This window comes from Solenopsis invicta, chromosome 5 (assembly GCF_016802725.1).
Source record: "Solenopsis invicta isolate M01_SB chromosome 5, UNIL_Sinv_3.0, whole genome shotgun sequence".
NCBI classification, from domain to species: Eukaryota; Metazoa; Arthropoda; class Insecta; order Hymenoptera; family Formicidae; genus Solenopsis; species Solenopsis invicta.
In genome coordinates this window covers 9,446,581-9,464,183 of record NC_052668.1, presented here as the reverse complement: position 1 = coordinate 9,464,183, position 17,603 = coordinate 9,446,581, and the positions used below count along the sequence as shown (strand labels likewise).

Sequence of the window (17,603 nt, the reverse complement as noted above, 5' to 3'; positions counted from 1 at the left end):
TTTGAAATATATGCTTAAAAGATATGTCATAGGAAATAGATAAAAACTGAATAGGAAATTAATACCGCTGGCAACACGTTTATTCAGTGCAACGAAAACTTGTAACAAAGTGGGTAAATCAGTCGTTTTTATAAAAATGTGTTATAAATTTAATAAGTATATATTATTTTATGGTTTATTACAACATATTATAATATTATTCAACTTTCTAACTATAGGAAAAAACAAATATGTATATCAATATTTTGGAATAAATATACTTTTTTATAAATAATGTATTAATAAATAAGGACCACTTGTACATTAATTATTATAGACATTGTTATTTGTTTATTATGTATGTGGCTTGCAACAGAGAATAACGATTTTCAATGATACTAACTTTCCATAAGCTAAAATTGCACTAAAATAGCCAGAATTTCTTATAGTTAAAATATTAATTATAGACAAAATTAAAAATAATTGTGATGTTTTACTAGTATAATAGATCTTAAAGGATTTTGTATTTGTTGATTAATAATCATTTTACCAGTGAGTTGAAAAATAATACACTACTCAAAAGAAAATAGGGAACACTTTCCAGACACCAAAAATTAGGCTATTTTCAAATGACTGTAACTCGGTGAAAAATCATCGTAGATAAAAAATAAAAAAAGCATTTTGAAGCTTGAAGATCCAACTTTAACGCTCTATTAGCAGATTTTCAAAATTCTTTTAACTTCCTTGTCTTATGCAGTAAAAAAGCACACCCTGTTTTGTTCCTTAAAATTTCGTATTTTTGACACTTTGCAGCTCGACCAACAAATTTTTTTCGAACAATTCAAGTAAAGCTTCATAAACTACAACATTTTGCCTACAAAATGCTTTTTTTAAAATTTCTCTACGATTTTTTTTGACCGAGTTACGCTACTTTGAAGCTAAACCTGCATTTTTTACAAATGATATCCGTACTCCGTGAAAAATCATCGTAGACAAAAAATCAAAAAACCATTTTAAAGCTCGAAGTTCCAGCTTTAACATGCTGTTAATGGTTTTCAAAAATTTTCTCAATTTCTTAGTACTATGCCCCAAAAAAGATACACTGTTTTTTCCTTAAATTAACGTATTTTTAACAGCCTGTAGCTCAATAAAAAAATTTTTCTCGACAAATCCAATGCAAGTGCCATAAAGTATGACATTTTCTCTACAAAATGCTTTTTTTAAAGTTTTCTCTACGATTTTTTTTGACCGAGTTACAAGACTTTGAAGATATACATTTTTTACAGTACATTTTTCCGAAAAATGACGTCTACCGCCGACATTAGCATTACCCAATGTGCACCACGTGGAGGTTGTCGGTCGGATTTTTGCACATCGTGTGTGTGTGTGTGTGTGTGAGTGTGTGTGTGTGTGTGTGTGTGTGTGTGTGTGTGTGTGTGTGTGTGTGTGTGTGTGTGTGTGTGTGTGTGTGTGTGTGTGTGTGTGTGTGTGTGTGTGTGTGTGTGTGTATGTATCACAGCAGAGATAAGGACCCCGCAGTTCGTCACTTCTACAGTATTTAATGACTCCAAACCCTCTCTGCTGTGTGTGTATGCGCTCGCGCGCATGAGAGTTCAATAGTGTGTATTTCCTCCTCTCTGATCAATTACTGCTTGCAAGCGTTCTCGCATATTTATACATCTTGCAATACGATCTTGCGGAATGTTGTGCCAAATTTCCGTTAAAATTTCTCCCAATTCTTCTAAATTTCGCGGCTGTTCCTCGCGACGCCTTAATCGTCGTTCCATTTCATCCCAAATGTGCTCGATTGGATTTAAGTCCGGGCTATTGGCGGGATGATTTAACAGTCTAATTGCGTGTCGTTGAAAAAAACGTCGCGTTATATTCGCCGTATGAGGTCGAGCGTTGTCCTGCATAAAAATAAAGTTCCGACAGGTTCGATTTAATAGCAAAACGTGTGGTCATAGAATATCGTTGATATAACGAACACCCGTCATTGCCGGAGGTGGCAGGATCACTAGATCACTTCGTCTTGTAAGTGATATACACCCCCACACCATCACGGAACCGCCGTTGTAGGATCGTATTGGCATAACGCAACGTCGATCATAGCGTTCATTTCGTCGATGCCAAGTACGTATACGAGCATCATTGCCATAAAGGCAAAAACATGATTCGTCGGAGAAATATACATTTCTCCAATCCTGTGAACTGTAAACATATAGTCGTCTTAGTCTAAAAAAAATCTCTTTTTAGACAAAGATGACCATATGTAAACATTGCTCAATACAATAAAATTTTGTTTAGTACGCCGGCGATTCTCGCAGTGTGATAAGCGACACGGAATTTTCAAAATGCCGCGTAGACATTTATCGGCCGTAGAAGTTGCACGCATAATTGCGCTTTTGCAACAAGGTTTTAGTATGCGTTATGTGGCGCAAGATATTGGTGCATCTGTGTCCGTAGTGAGTAGAGCTTGGTTACGATATCAAGACACGGGAAATTACACGAGACGTGAAGGTAGTGGTCGTTCTCGATTAACGACAAATAGACAAGATCGAGCCATTGTTCGTTATGCATTAGAAAGACGAATAATTACCGCAAGAAACATTCGTAATGACATTCATTTGCGCCATGTGTGCGAACAAACAATTCGCAACCGTTTGAGAGAAGCCGGTCTTCGTTCTCGTGTTCGTGCACAAGTACCAAGACTCACACTCGTACATCGCCAAGTACGTTATCAATTTGCGCGCGATCACATAAATTGGACCGCTAGGGATTGGAGAAATGTATATTTCTCCGACGAATCACGTTTTTGCCTTTATGGCAATGATGCTCGTATACGTACTTGGCGTCGACGAAATGAACGCTATGATCGACGTTGCGTTATGCCAATACGATCCTACAACGGCGGTTCCGTGATGGTGTGGGGGTGTATATCACTTACAAGACGAAGTGATCTAGTGATCCTGCCACCTCCGGCAATGACGGGTGTTCGTTATATCAACGATATTCTACGACCACACGTTTTGCTATTAAATCGAACCTGTCGGAACTTTATTTTTATGCAGGACAACGCTCGACCTCATACGGCGAATATAACGCGACGTTTTTTTCAACGACACGCAATTAGACTGTTAAATCATCCCGCCAATAGCCCGGACTTAAATCCAATCGAGCACATTTGGGATGAAATGGAACGACGATTAAGGCGTCGCGAGGAACAGCCGCGAAATTTAGAAGAATTGGGAGAAATTTTAACGGAAATTTGGCACAACATTCCGCAAGATCGTATTGCAAGATGTATAAATATGCGAGAACGCTTGCAAGCAGTAATTGATCAGAGAGGAGGAAATACACACTATTGAACTCTCATGCGCGCGAGCGCATACACACACAGCAGAGAGGGTTTGGAGTCATTAAATACTGTAGAAGTGACGAACTGCGGGGTCCTTATCTCTGCTGTGATACATACACACACACACACACACACACACACACATACACACACACACACACACACACACACACACACACACACACACACACACACACACACACACACACACACACACACACACACATCACACACACACACACACACACGATGTGCAAAAATCCGACCGACAACCTCCACGTGGTGCACATTGGGTAATGCTAATGTCGGCGGTAGACGTCATTTTTCGGAAAAATGTACTGTAAAAAATGTATATCTTCAAAGTCTTGTAACTCGGTCAAAAAAAATCGTAGAGAAAACTTTAAAAAAAGCATTTTGTAGAGAAAATGTCATACTTTATGGCACTTGCATTGGATTTGTCGAGAAAAATTTTTTTATTGAGCTACAGGCTGTTAAAAATACGTTATTTTAAGGAAAAAACAGTGTATCTTTTTTGGGGCATAGTACTAAGAAATTGAGAAAATTTTTGAAAACCATTAACAGCATGTTAAAGCTGGAACTTCGAGCTTTAAAATGGTTTTTTGATTTTTTGTCTACGATGATTTTTCACGGAGTACGGATATCATTTGTAAAAAATGCAGGTTTAGCTTCAAAGTAGCGTAACTCGGTCAAAAAAAATCGTAGAGAAATTTTAAAAAAAGCATTTTGTAGGCAAAATGTTGTAGTTTATGAAGCTTTACTTGAATTGTTCGAAAAAAATTTGTTGGTCGAGCTGCAAAGTGTCAAAAATACGAAATTTTAAGGAACAAAACAGGGTGTGCTTTTTTACTGCATAAGACAAGGAAGTTAAAAGAATTTTGAAAATCTGCTGATAGAGCGTTAAAGTTGGATCTTCAAGCTTCAAAATGCTTTTTTTATTTTTTATCTACGATGATTTTTCACCGTGTTACAGTCATTTGAAAATAGCCTAATTTTTGGTGTCTGGAAAGTGTTCCCTATTTTCTTTTGAGTAGTGTATTTAATTCCTTTGTTATTTTCAATTTATTTTTAATTTGGGCCTTATTAAAAGCACAAGAATTTAATAAGGCCCAATATTAGAGTTTAAAAACATTTCTTTTTTGTTTACTTAAAAATGTTTTATATAGAAGATAATTTTATTTTGGCGAGTAGTTGAAATAAACATTTTATTTTCATTTAGTTTATTTCAATATCTTTGTAAATAAAATTTATAAAAAATAAAATAAGTTAGGTGGGCCTTATTCGGCTTAGGTAGCTTAATTGTTATTGGTTAAAATAAATTTTTATATTTATTCTACTAGGAATTTCGTGTTCTTTCAATCGATTTTCGCAATTAGTTGTAACAAACCACCTTCCGACGCCCCCCCCCGGACTGTTTACCGTCCAAGCCGTCCGGCCGAATACCCGCCGAATATCGGCGCATAGCGCCTAAGAAAATCCTCCATCGAGCGAGCGAACAAACGCATTCGCGCGTCTCGCATCTCCACGCGCACGCGCTCTCGTTCCGTCACCGTCCGCAGCCACGCCGCGCGCGCGTGGCCCAAACCGAGATACTCGGGATCGAGTGGCGGGGATGTTGCCTCCGGACCGTTCCGCCGTAACACACCGCACATCCCCTCACCACAATCCTCGGGTATATAAGGCGGTAATCGTCGGCCGAAACTCTCCTTGTCCGCTTCTGGCCGGTCTACCGTACAGAAGACACCCAGGTCGAGAAAGAGATCAAGCGCCTCGGTCTCCGTCAAGCCACTTAACTCTCGATCGCTCCCGACCCGAACCGTTATCCTTACACGCCGCAAACGGGCTCAAGAGAACTTGGACCTAGTCAAAATACTTGACACAGGGCGATCCTCACCGCATCCCGAGTCCGGTGCTACCACACCTAAGAGAGTACGGTGCTCCGTGCCTCCACCAAGCGCACTTGGCGTGGGGTAGTGCCATCCGGCGATTACAGCAGCGGTATTAACCGCTTCGCAACGGGCCGCGCAAAATCAAGTTTCCGAAAAACACGGATCCGTGTACGCGCTGCACCACGCCGTACCGCACCACACGCCGCGCCACGAAACGCTTTTCACGGTCACGACAACAAGGTCGTCGAAATTTCGGGAATCAAGCTCGACGCCGTTCCGCGAAACGTGTCTTATGCCATAGGTGCACATGTAAATACGCTATATACCTATAGCTACCCGTTTTCCGTCCGCGCGCTTGAATTAATTATTGTAAGATCCGTTTCGATTACCGTTCCGACGGATTCTTTGATGTACTGTCATCTTTGTTGTCACCTATCACGATTTGTGTTTCAATTAATAAACACTCTTATTTTGTAAAACATCAAAACCGCGTTTAATTCCTTCGGCGACCCTTCGCGCCCTTGTTCCCGTCCAATCACCGTCCGTGCGCGATGTGTGGTCGTTACATAGTTTACCTCTAGAGTCAATTTTTAACAATTTGTTTATAATAATTAGTTGCAAAATCGATTTCTGCAAGGTGCTTTTTACGTCAATAATGTTTTTTTATGCTTCGATACTATTTCCAATTGTTACGTTTTGACTATCTTTATTGATCTGGTCATGGACAGCAACAGATTTTAATTATTTATACATTCACCTGGAAAAAAACCAGGCCAAATTTTATCACAATTTTTTAATATCTTCAAATAACGATAACTCAACGAAAAAGTAACGGATTAAGATGAAACAGGGCTCAAATTAAAACGTAAACATTTCCTTTGATAGCCAAGAAAATCGAAATTTGATTAAGAACAATTTTCACAAAATGGCGGACATTTAAAATAAGCATAGAAAAAGAGGAAAAAAATTTGTTTCTTTAACTATTGCGTTGCTTAGAGGAATCGGCTGCCTAGCACAAAAATGTATGAGCTTTTAAGCTTATTAATTTTCGAATAAATTCATATTTTGAACAATTTTCTACAATTTTTTGACAATGTTATAGCGTTTTAAAGAAAGTGTTACAAAACGGACAACTTTTTCCAATAAACTCATAATCAGTATAACTCAGAAAAAAATTATTGTATACGATACTTGATCAAAGATATCATTTTCCTTGATAGCTAAGAAAACCAAAATTTAATTACAAACAATTTTCACAAAATGGCGGACATTGAAGACAGTCATTGAAAAGGAAGAACAATTTTTTTTTTAACTATTGCGTTGCTCAGGGAAATTGGCTGCCTAGCACAAAAATTTATGATCTTTTAAGCTTATTAATTTTAGAAGAAATTCATATTTTTAACAATTTTCCACAACATACAATTTTTTTTGTTGACAATGTTATAGCGTTTTTAAAAAAATGTTACAAAATGAACAACTTTTATTTGTAAACTCAGTATAACTCAAAAACAAATTATTATATAAAATACTTGATCAAAAAAGAAATTAAAGTATGAATTTCAAATCTCAATTCTCTTTTCAAATTTTAAATTTTTTCTCTTTTTAAATGTTTGTCTTTAATGTCCGCCATTTTGTGAAAATTGTTCGTAATTAAATTTTGGTTTTCTTAGCTATCAAGGGAAATGATATCTTTGATCAAGTATCCTATACAATAATTTCTTTCCGAGTTATACTGGGTTTACAAGAAAAAGTTGTCTGTTTTGTAACACTTTCTTTAAAACGCTATAATTTTGTCAAAAAAATTGTAGAAAATTTTTCAAAATATGGATTTGTTCGGAAATTAATAAGCTTAAAAGCTCATACATTTTTGTGCTAGGTAGCCGATTTCCTTGAACAACGCAATAGTTCAAAGAAAAAAAATTTTTTCCTCTTTTCCAATGCTTGTTTTTAATGTCCGCCATTTTGTAAAAATTGTTCTTAATTAAATTTTGATTTTCTTGGTTATTAAAAGAAATGTTTACGCTTTAATTTGAGCCCTGTTTCATCTCCATCCGATACTTTTTCGTTTTTGTTATTGCTATTTGAAAATATTAAAAAATTGTGATAAAATGTGGTGGCCTGTTTTTTTTGCGGGTAAGTAAAGTATAATTTATATTAAAAATATTTAACAATAAGGCTAAATAATCAAAACCTAGTAAGAGTGTTCGCGCGGTAATGTTGATTTTTTCATTCATGGACTCACATAGCACGTACTATTTCTGTGATATCACAGAAATATTGCAATATCACAGAAATATTACATATGATATACTATGAAACATCACAGAAATATTACTATGATATTACACAGTGATAATAACATTAAAATATTTCACTGATATCATTGTAATATATTGTTGCAATATTTAATCCCAAAGAACAATGTCAAATGACGTTTCTATTATATCTTATTAATGCAACGTCACTATCTCTTTGATTAATTTCGATATTTTCAGTATCCATAATATTCTTAGTAATTTCTGTATCCTATAGAAAAAATTAACTTAAAAATAAAATAATAATATCTTTGCCCTTTTGTGGAATAAAAGTGAAAGTTAAGAAAAAAAATTAATTAACTTTATTATTAGTTTAGATATTTACTTAGTTTATCCCTTAAACTGTATATAGAAACTAATGTACGCTCTTCTATGTAATCTATCAACTTAATTATTGCTTTACTACTCGATCAATAATGATTTTATTAAAAAATTACAGAAAAACCTTTGTATTCGTCTTATTGCCATTTATAATTTTTACAGGAGCATAAAAATCAATTTTAATTTTAAAAAATTTTTATCGTGAGGAATTTTTTCAAAGAAAATGTTTACAAAAAGTTTTGTCAATACACATTTATTATTCATTTGGCATAATATTTTATGATATATTTAAAAGTTTTTGAAAAAAATATACATTTTTACTCCGTTTAATATTTACTGCTCGGTACAATTTTTGGAAAATAGTTTATTCATTAATATTGATTAGACTATTATACACCACAGTAAAAGGTTTTTCAAATTAATTAAAATATTAAATTTCCAACAAATTTTTTTTTAAACTTCACTTTTCTTTTTCAATTCTATTAAACAATATCCCTTCCAAAAATGTGCGATTAAAACCGATTAAAAAAAAAAGTAATCCGAATCAATCAAGATTTCTGCACCGAAAATACGGTATTAGGACCGATTGAAAAAAGATCGAAACCCAGATAGATTTATTAAAATAGAATACATTATTGTAAACCTAATAAATGTTTAGTTTATAAAAACAATATTTCTTGTATATTTTTTGTCGAAAAAGATTAAAAAAAGATTAAATTTGAATTAAACATTTAATTTAAGTACAAGATAAATTAACAATATAAATTATTATTTGCACATAAAAATGTAAAATTTTATGTGGAACACCGTTCCACATACCCGTCATGTTTGAAAAGAATGAGAGTAAATACTTGTCTTGAGATTATAATAATCAGCTCCTAAAAGTCTCACTGAAGTATAAGCTGGGGAGTCAGCCGCGGTGGCACCTAGATATAACGTTTGTGGCTACACAAGACTCACGAGAAAATGTCCCGCGGCATGGCCATCTAGCGGTGGCGCCAGCACTCACTTGTTAAATCCATTTCAATCCGAAATTACAGGATTTCATCAATTATAATTAAATCAAATTTTAATGCGATAAGACATGCTGAGACGCTGACAATTCTTGTGTGCCATTTTTAATTAAAGAGATATTTTAATGACAACACTATAAATCACGTTAAGAAATTTATAAAATTGTCCAAAAGATATGTTTTTTGGCAGTTAATAAACAACCATCAAGAAAAAAAATTAGTTTTACAACTTTACAAATTAGTTAAAATGATTTACAATGTTATTTTATCAAAATAGCTTTTTATTTAAAAAACAGCACGAAAGAATTCTCAGCGTTTCAGCATATCATTTCTCGCTACTAATATCAAGATTTTTAAACGTGGTCGCTGAAAGTATTTAGGAGTTTTAATGCAACTAAATTAAAATTTTCAAACATTGTTATATTATGCATTACACTTAAATAATTTGCAAAAGCGATATTAAAATCAATTACGATTTGTATAGAATTAAAACAGATTACTTTTTAATCCGCTCGTGAATTGAATCGATTAAAACAGCTTAAAACCGATTAAAAAGTATTCCGTTTTAATCAGTTTTAATCGCACATTTTTGGCAGGAATGATTCCATTATTAATTAGGTATTTTGCAATGTTCATTAATTATATACATACATATAATTAATGAACGGGCAACAGTGCCCAGGTACGTCTTGAAATTTCACAAAAGTGAACTACATTTTTTATCTAGTTTAATTTTTTTTTTTTGTCAAAAATACTTTTTTGGAATGATTATGGCTCAAGTAGTGGGATTTATTCTTAAGTAGTTTGGATCTTCGAATAAAATAATGGACCGTCACAACATATGACGAAACAAGCGAGCGCGCGCACAGCCGCTATGCGATCCCGCCGTGTGTATAAGACTCCACGCAAATAAATGAGTGCTGGCAACACCGCTAGGTGGCCGCGCCAATAAAGATCTTCTCGTGAATCGAGTGCAGTCACAGGTGTTATATCTAGACGCAACCGCGGTCGACTCATTAGCTCACACTTCAGTGAGATTTTAAGAAAAATTGGTACTTGTAATTTGGAGACAAATAATCTGATTCTTTTCCCAACGTGACGTGTGCGTGGAACACTGTTCCACATAAAATTTTATATTTTTACGTGTAAATGTTTTGTATTGTTATTTAATCTTGAACATAAAATTATAATTCAAATTAAATCTTTTTTAACAAGAACAAAAAAGAACACAAGAGATATTTTTTTTGTAAATTAAACATTTATTACGTTTACATTATTGTATTTTGTTTTAATAAATGTAATTATTTTTTTCTATGTCTAATATATATTACATGTATTAATTTGAAAATAATATTAAGAATAACAATAAAAATAAAAGAAATTAAAATAATTTATTTATTTAATTCCTTGCAATATCATTTAAATATCACATAAACATCACAAAAATATTGTGAAATATCACAGCAGTATTACTGTGATAAGTTTTCGCGGACATTTTGCTATTACTATGATATCACAGTAATATTTCGGTAATATTTCTGAAATATTTCATTGTAATATTGCAATGAAAAAGTGATATTTCTGTGATACCACAGAAATATTACATGCTATGTGGGGACTTATCTATAATATTTATGTTTCTTAATAGTATTGTGTTCAAGAAAGAAATCTTGGACTTTTCATAGTAACTGTCAATATTCAGTATTTATTAATACTTGACTATTTCTAATACATTAGTATTGATCAATCACCAGTTTCCAATACTCACAAGAAAAAGATCAGGTATCTCACCCTGGGATTTCGACCACAATTTTTTTTATCCTGGAGACAAAAAAAAGTTTACATCTCCCGGCGTTTGATTGAATAGGCCTTAGTTTCAAAGTAATAAATTTGTGAAAATTGGCCATATCCGAAGCGCGCCATATGAGCCTTCTCGGTAACCGTACTTTCAACCAGTGCAGTTGCTTCCATGAGTTAAGTGCTTGCTTCATAGTCGTAAGATCCGTGTTTGCTGTCGAAGGTTAGCAATATTTTTTTTTTTAATAAGTGTTTTTATTTATTTGTATTTATTTTGATGATATTGATATACATAGTATGCAAATTTTTTTAAATAAAAAATTTAATTTAATATCACATTCAAAACATTAATTTAAATTTAATTTGAAGGAAATTTTAAGTAATAATATTTGAAATAATAAATAACAATAACAATATATAAGTTATTTGTAATAAATAACATACAGAATGTCCTAAAAAGGTCGAGACACCTAAATATTTCGGGAAATATAAGTTTTACAGAAAAATGTTTAAGACAAAAGTTGCATGGTTTCGAGGGGAACATAAGATGGTGTCATTAATTTGACCTTGAATAGTTGCTTAAAGGTCACGTAAAGGATATCTTCTATTTTTTAAATAGGACTGCTAACTTTTTATTACATATTTTTGTAGCTTATCTCAATACCTTTCCAAAACACTACGAAAGTTTATTTTCGTTGAGTACTTTCCGAGTTGTGAGATTTGAAAGCTACGGTGTACTGTAACTTTTAAGCGTCACAACTCGGAAAGTACTTAACAAAAATAAATTATCTTGTAGTGTTTTGGAAAAGTCTCAAAATAAGCTACAAGAATATGCAATAAAAAAGATACATTGTTAGAGAAGTACCGATACCCTTTAATTACAAAACTACCGATACTCTAATATTGTATTTTTTATTGCGTATTCTTGTAGCTTATTTCGAGACTTTTCCAAAACACTACAAGAAAGTTTATTTTTGTTAAGTACTTTCCGAGTTTTGACGCTTGAAAGTTACAGTACACCGTAGCTTCAACAAAAATAAACTTTCTTGTAATGTTTTGGAAAGGTCTCGAGATAAGCTACAAGAATATGTAATAAAAAGTTTGCAGTTCTATTTAAAAAATTGAAGGTGTCCTTTACGTGACTTTCAAGCAGCTATTCAAGGTCAAATTAATGACACCATCTTATGCCCCCCTCGAAACCATGCAACTTTTGTCTGAAACATTTTTCTGTAAAACTTATATTTCTCAAGATATTTAGGTGTCCCGACCTTGTATACCTACTCGTCCGCGGATCTCTTTCGTAGCTACACGGCAGCATACATTAGAGAATCATGCTGATGTTTATCTAAATATCGCTTCCGGTTTTTCCGGAAATACTGCCTTTCTTCCGGAAATTTGTGAAGAAACTTACCGTGCGTGACGTCAATACTCCTACTCTCTCTTATTTCCTCCTCTGACCCACGCATTCTTTGGAATTTCTGAGTTAGAACCCCCTTAGTATTCCATATATTTAAATTAATTATTTAAACAACAGTTAGCTAACAACTCTCTTTCTCAGCATAATAGACAAATAATGTAAATAACAAAAAGAAAGTTGCATCCAAACCTCTCTACAAACTGCGAGAAGAGAATTACAGCAAGATAATATCTGACGTTGATAGTTGCTCTTTCTGCTTTGACAAATATTTGGCTGCTGCAAGAAGTTAGCGATTATGTCCAATTGTTGCGATAGAGCTTTCCGTTCGCTACCGCTGATAATAGCTGCGAAGACACGCAAGTGTCCGGTTGTTGGAGATTCGTTCAGAGTGGGAAGCACTAAGTGACAATAAATCTTGGGTTGTACAAAATAGCCCAGATATCGCGCCGCAGTCTCTACACAGCCAACGACTCTCTTATCCTCGTCGTTGCAAGCGCTGTAATAAACAGTATAACAAATTATAATTAGACTCTTACCATATACACAAATTATGGAAAGTTTTTAAAAAGATTTTAACTTTTTACACTTGATGTTCAAAATTCTGAAAGAATTTTACATATAAAATGTTGCAATAGAAATGTTCCTACAGTTTGTATTATGAAATATTGCAACAGAAACGTTTCTAAAATCTATCACATGTAACGATCCCGCTTTGCGCACGGACGGTGGTCAGCCACAGACAAGAGCACAAAGAATCTCAGCGATAGAATTAATTGGCGAAGCGTAATGTTAAAAAAAAACCACATAATTATTTATTTGAGAACATCAGCCAGAATTAATAAAAGTGAAGATATAACCATAACTTGAAATAAAAATGTTAAATACAAAAATGACGGAGATGCGGACGTAAGACGACGGGTTAAGGTAGTACTCCTGAGTACTCGCTGCGACCATATTGAAGTCGTGACGTCAGAAGCGAGAAATTACGTGAAATGAACGTAATTTTGTCCGACATGCTATTTGTAAATAAAGCCAATTTGGATAAAACAGATTAATCAAATAGCTTTAAGGAGGTTCATCTGGTTAGTAATTAACAGATGAATTTTGAAAAAAAATTAAATACAAGTTAAGATGTGTATAAAAATATATCTCGCAAATTTTTAAGTCCTTTGGATACCTCATTGATGAGATATTAATAAAAATATTTAGTGCAACTTTACATTGTGTCTTATGGAAAATGACATTTTTCGAGCCTTCTTCCACAAAATTTGTAAAGAATTAACAGACAGTTTTTGTACAAATTAATGATAATAACAAAAAAATATGTAAGAAAAATTTGTGCAAAGAGTGTAGATCGATTGGATATCTGAGAAATAAGAAATGAGTAGATATTCTTTGCAAAAATCTCGTTTACGCGTAGGTTATCTTCCATTACTCGATGAGCGGCAACATCGGAACTTCTTACCAAAGTACGCGCTATTTAAAATGTAAAAGTTTGAGAAAAAATATTAGAAAAAACCCATAACGTAGAAATTTGACGTTGCCAAATCTAGTCAGCGTACTGCGCTAGTCAAGTCAAAGTTGAACGTGTTTCTCGCTTGACGTACTATGTACCAGATAAACCTCCTTAAAACACTTCTAAATATTGGTCACGACTATTCTTTTTCCGCCTAACAATCAGTAAATAGTCATATAAAGCACGTAAAATGAAGCCTATTCAGACAGGAAAACACACGAATAGCTATTGAAAGGAGTGAAAAATGTGCTTTTATGTATAAAATTCAAAGAAACTTTACTCGCGGTCTATTTTTACGAATTTGGTAGATACGAGACAACTCATATTTTCACAATAAAACACAGAATAACAAAATGACATGCATGACAACATCTCATCGTCAATCTGTCACGTTTCACGTCTATTAGTTCTAATTTTGTCCGCGACGGGATGTCGCTATCGTTAACGCGGAGTTCTCGGCTGAGGAGTCAGAAGCCTTAACAAGACTAAAGCGAGACATGGAACTTAATAAACAACAGACGTGATGATAGAGGTAGTACGTAACGGATGACAAATACTTGCACGCGGACAGAACTGAGTTTCGGTACGACGATTACTGACGCGGACAACAAAACGGTAATAACATAAAGCAGCGATATCCTGTGCGGGTTCGCTCTTCTCGGAATCGATTCGTGTTTCCAGCTAATTCGGCGGATCATCTAATAATAACCCGGGCGGTTGCGGCCAATCAATAGTTTCTAGGCCCGGTACGTTGCGGGTATGGCGGAACAAGACGCGAGGTACGAATTCGTCCGTCGGTTTGCGTAGGGCAGCGCATAGTGAATAGTACCGCTGTTTTGACCGGTGGGTGGCACTTCTCTACGCCAAGAGCGCTTGGTAGAGACACGGAAATCCGTATCCCCTTACGTAGAGAAGTGCCGGCGATAGGAAGTTGATAAGGAATTTGCTAGTCGTCAAGAACTCTTAGCGGAGCCCAAGTTCGCTTGAACCCTCAGATCAGCGGGTGCGTGAGCGGATAAGGTCGGTCGCCAAGAGTTCTTAACAGAAATCCAATGCATTGGACTTCGGTCGACGTGGGTGGCTTCGGCTGGGAAGGCGGATCAGAACGGAAGAGAACCTGCTCTCGAAATCGGCCGCCTTATGTACCCGAATTCCGAGATACCGGGGACGCTCGGGGAAACGTCAGCTTCTGTCGGCGGCCTGCATCCCCGCCACTCAAGATCGGGTACAAGAACCGGAGACTAAGTCTGTTACGAGCGGTGCTGGTGGGCGTGCGAGCGCGTTGGTGTATCGGTGTTGGTACATTTTATTGGTCGACGCGCGTACGGAATGCCTTTGTAGGTTACACACACATACAATAAGTTTGTTAGTATAGCAAGTGGCAAATTGACATTACATTCTGTTTACGTATTTATGGAAAAAATTAATAAAAGATTATTGGAAAATACCTTTTTTTATAACATAGGTATTTTTCTTAAAATTTCATTTAAATTAAACAAGTATTACAATAAAAAAGAAAAATCTAATTCAAGAGGAATCAAATAAATTTTTGAGCATTTTATAATTTTGTATCAATGTACTTTAACTTGAAAAAGTAACGTATCATTAATTAAAAGAAAGGTTTCTACTACTAAATATTATTTTTAGTAATGAATAGAAAATTTATTTGGTCCCCTTAGAGTTACAAATCTTAATACACTCTCTGCTATCTTATTCTACCTTACACCTAACTTACATCTATCTGCATCAGCTCAAGTCCATTACAGAGTTCTGAATTCAAACTCACTAATTACTCGCGATGTTAATAAAGCGAGGGCACGACCAAGACCGAGTTACAAAGGGTCGAGCAAGAGCGTTCTCCATCGCATCTGTATTTACATTGGACCTTATCTATAGTATACTATTACGGTTAAAGGATTAAGCATACGCCGTGACTACGCTATTAGAATTAATATTTGCTTATTCTATTTTTTATTAATTGCACGCAATCGAACCGCAATTAATAACGTCAAATTAAGTAAGTTAAAAAAACAATGTATCTGCATACGTACATCCATACGTATATACTTATACATATGTACTTATATACGTATACTTACATATGTACACGTATACGTACACATATACGAGGGCTATTTGAAAAGTTTCCGGCCTTTTTAAGAAAAACACATATTTCGAAGCAAAACAAAATTTATTTCTCGACGTAGTCTCCATGCAACTCGATACATTTGGTCTAACGTTTCTCTCATACTTTTAAACCGTCAGAAAAAAATTGATTGTCTAAACCTGAAAAATATTGGTTTACAGTGTTTTCCACCTCAGCATTTAACTTATATTTTTTTCCCCGAAAAATTTTTTTAAATTTGGAAACAGGAAAAAGTCGCTGGGAGCTAGATCTGGTGAATAGGATGGGTGCGGAAGCAATTCAAACTTCAATTCGTTTAATTTTGACATTGCGACCATAGACGTGTAAACCCGAGCGTTATCCTGGTGAAACAGGATTTTTTTCTTGGCCAAATGCGGAAGTTTTTTCTTAATTATGGCCTTTAATTTATCCAGCAATGCAGCGTAGTACTCTCCGTTGAATGTTTCACCCTTTGCAAGATAATCAATAAAAATTATTCCACGGCTATCCTAAAAAACTATCGCCCTCACTTTTCCTGAGAGAGAACTTTGACTGTTGTTTGGTCTCAGGCGTCTAATAGTGTACCCAGGTTTCATCGACGGTTATCATTTGCCGCAAAAATTTCGCTGAATTTTTTTGATACAGACTAAGACACTCGCGCGACGTGTCCATCCGTATGCGCTTTTAGTCGATCGTCAACAAGCGCGGCACCCAGCGCGCGGATAATTTTCTCATATCCAATTCTTGATATAAAATCTTGTGCACCCGTTCAGATGATATCCCAAAAGCTTCAACAATATCCTTAACAGTCAATTAACGATCTGCCATCACAGTTTGATGCACTAAATCGATGCACCATTTCGTCAGTTGTAGCAATTTTTGAGCGCCCGGAACGTTCCTCGTCTAAAATGCTCGTACGATCATGTTTGTACTTGGCCACAAAATGTTTAACCGTAATGAATTGTAAATGAAGGGGAGGCTTCACCGTATACAGAGTTTAACTCATTTTTTATTTCCTGAGTCTTTCCCTTTTAAATGAAGGAATTTTATCACTGCGCGATATTCAATTTTCTCCATTGTTGACAGATAATGTCAGCTGACAACTTTGGAAAAATTGCCATAGAGAAAGTAATGATCAGAATGACTTCAAATTTTTACGGTTTACATATATCAAGACCATCTATCGGACGGCGAAAGAAATTTTTCTCTACAGTTACTTTATGTCGATGAGGTCGGAAACTTTTCAAATGGCCCACATACATACATGCATATGTATGTGCCTACCACTGCTATCAATAAGGGCGAAATACGCGGATGAACAAAGGATATGCACTTGTATATAATTTTAACTCACCAATTCGTTATCTTCCTTGATACATAACACCTAAGTTTTGTAAAACAATTTAAAAGAGGTAAGACGAGCATCTTTTTATTCAATACTGCTCCTTGATACGTGGAGTCGCGAGATAATGATTCAAGACAGGCGCCGATACCTTGGCTGCAGCCGAGGTAAATGCACCGGTTAGACAAAGAAATCGCAAACATCGGTGTGAACATGATATCTCCCCTCCTTTCCTCGTTTTCAAGGCACATGATCTTCCGACATGTGGAGTTGATTTTCGTGAGGATGATTCAAGACAGGTGCTGATATCTTGGCTACCGCTGGATGACACGAATGCACCGGTTAGATAAAAGAAGTCGTAAACATCGGTGCGATCATGACCCGTTTCAATGCACATGATCCTCCGATATGTGTGGTTGATAATGACATTGCATCCGCCCAGTTAGATAAAAAAACAAAGAAGTTGCAGATGAAATATATATAGGGCGCTCAAACCTCAGTAGGTGTCTCGGA

The 17,603-nt window shown here is 35.1% G+C and overlaps 1 protein-coding gene across 1 annotated transcript in view; it reads right to left on the bottom strand.

Moving 5' to 3' along the window:
- Positions 1-17,603, bottom strand: part of LOC105205514 (dynein assembly factor 5, axonemal) — a 106,946-nt gene that overhangs the window by 39,506 nt on the left and 49,837 nt on the right. The window contains exon 4 of the mRNA XM_026138215.2: positions 12,297-12,603. Within this exon, the coding sequence (XP_025994000.1) occupies positions 12,297-12,603 (307 nt within the window). The remainder of the gene's footprint in view (positions 1-12,296; positions 12,604-17,603) is intronic.